The 2,100-nt window shown below is 36.3% G+C and overlaps 1 protein-coding gene across 1 annotated transcript in view; it reads left to right on the top strand.

The window, feature by feature from the left end:
- LOC105532143 (zinc finger protein 737) overlaps positions 1-984 on the top strand; it is a 16,749-nt gene extending 15,765 nt beyond the window's left edge. The window contains exons 5-6 of the mRNA XM_011970231.1: positions 1-412; positions 497-984. The exon at positions 1-412 is cut by the window's left edge and continues 6 nt beyond it. Coding sequence (XP_011825621.1) covers positions 1-412; positions 497-612 — 528 coding nt within the window. The 3' untranslated portion in view covers positions 613-984. The remainder of the gene's footprint in view (positions 413-496) is intronic.
- Positions 985-2,100: the final 1,116 nt, after the last annotated feature.

Raw genomic sequence — 2,100 nt, 5'->3', positions numbered from 1 at the left:
ATTCATACTGGAGAGAAACCCTACAAATGTGAAGAATGTGGCAAAGCCTTCAACTGGTCCTCACACCTTACTACGCATAAGAGAATTCATACTGGAGAAAAACCCTACAAATGTGAAGAATGTGGCGAAGACTTTAAGTACTCCTCTTGCCTTACTACACATAAGATAATTCATACTGGAGAGCAACCCTTCAAATGTGAAGAATGTGGCAAGGCCTTTAAGTGCTTCTCTGTCCTTACTACACATAGGAGAATTCATACTGGAGAGAAACCCTATAAATGTGAAGAATGTGGCAAAGCCTTCAACTCGTCCTCACACCTTACTGCACATAAGAGAATTCATACTGGAGAGAAACCCTACAAATGTGAACGATGTGGTAAGGCTTTTAAGCGCTCCTTTATCCTTACTAGACATAAGAGAATTCATACTGGAGAGAAACCCTACAAATGTGAAGAATGTGGCAAAGCATTTAAGCAGTCCTCAAGGCTTACTAGACATAAGAGAATTCATACTGGAGAGAAACCCTACAAATGTGAAGAATGTGGCAAAGGCTTTAAGTGCTCCTCTACCCTTACTACACATAAGGTAATTCATACTGGAGAGAAACTATAAATGTGAAGAATGTGGCAAAGCTTTTAACCCACTATCCTTTTTACACATAAGAAAATTCATATTGGAGGGAAACTGTAAAGCGTGATAAATGTGGCAAAGCTTTTATTTCATCCTCACACCTTAGTAGACATGAGATAATTCATGCGGAAGAGAAACCCAATAAATAAGAAAATGCGACAAAGCCTTTAAGGACACCTCTGCCCTTCCTAGACATGATAATTCATACTGGAGAGAAACCCTGTGAGTTTGATGAATGTGGGAAAGCCTTTAGCCAGCTATCAACTTTTACTAAATATGAGAATTTATATTAAACCCTACAAATACAAAGAATGTGACAAAGCTTTTAGGAAGTTCTGAACCCTTCTTACACATAATTCATACTGGACAAAAATCCTACAAGTTTGAGGAATGTGGCAAAGCCTATAACAAGTTTTCAATTTTTTTTTTTTTTTTTTTTGTTTTTGAGATGAAGTTTCATGCTCATCACCCATGCTGGAGTACAATGCCATGATCTCGGCTCACTGCAACCTCTGCCTCCTGGATTTAAGCCATTCTCCTGCCTCAGCTTCCTGAGTAACTGGGATTACAGGTGTCCTCCAACATGCCCAGCTCACTTTTGTATTTTTAGTAGAGATGTGATTTCGCCATGTTTGCCAGGCTGGTCTCGAACTCCTGTCGTCAGGAGATGCACCTGCCTTGGCCTCCTGAAGTACTGGGATTACCGGCGTGAGTCACGATGCCCAGCCACAAGTTCTCAATTCTTAAGAGACATGATGATAATTCATACTGAAGAGGAAATCTACACAGCTAAAAAATATGACAGTGCTTTTACCAACACCTCCAACTTCTCTATACGTAACAATGATTATACTAGTGTGGAACTCTAGAAATATATAAAATGTGTCAAAGCCGTTATATAGTTGCCACACTTGATTGTAGGTAAGATAATTCATACTGGCAAAACTACAAGTGTGAAGAATGTGGCAAACTTTTAATCAGTTCTTAAACCTTATTTCACAGAAAAGCTAGTATCCTTGAGAAAAACTGTACAAATAGAAGGAATATGGAAAACCCATTAATTCCTACTCACATCTAACTCAACATAAAAAGATTCCTTTTAATAAAAGCATTAAAATTGCAGTTACTGTCAAAAAAACTTTCAGAAAGTATGTCTTTAAAATGAGTATTTTTTGTGAAGACAAGCATTACAAATATAAAGAGGGTTATATAGTACATTTACTTTTATCACAGATTTTATTGTACACATTTTGTACTGAAGGAAACCCTAAAGCAGTTGCTCAAGCTTTGTTCAACATCAGGGAATTTATATTGGAGATGAGTCCTACAAATGTATTAAGTTTAGAAATACTTTTTTTTTTTTTTTTTTTTAGAAACTACAGCTTAGAAAACAGCAGAGAGTTCATACTAAAATATAATTTTGCAGATGCAGTAAATATGAAAAAATATTTAATTCAAAATAGATTATAT

The sequence above is a fragment of the Mandrillus leucophaeus genome, unplaced genomic scaffold (genome assembly GCF_000951045.1).
Source record: "Mandrillus leucophaeus isolate KB7577 unplaced genomic scaffold, Mleu.le_1.0 Scaffold1201, whole genome shotgun sequence".
Taxonomy (NCBI): Eukaryota; Metazoa; Chordata; class Mammalia; order Primates; family Cercopithecidae; genus Mandrillus; species Mandrillus leucophaeus.
Note: the sequence above shows the minus strand (reverse complement) of the source record. Positions and strands in the feature narration are given on the sequence as shown.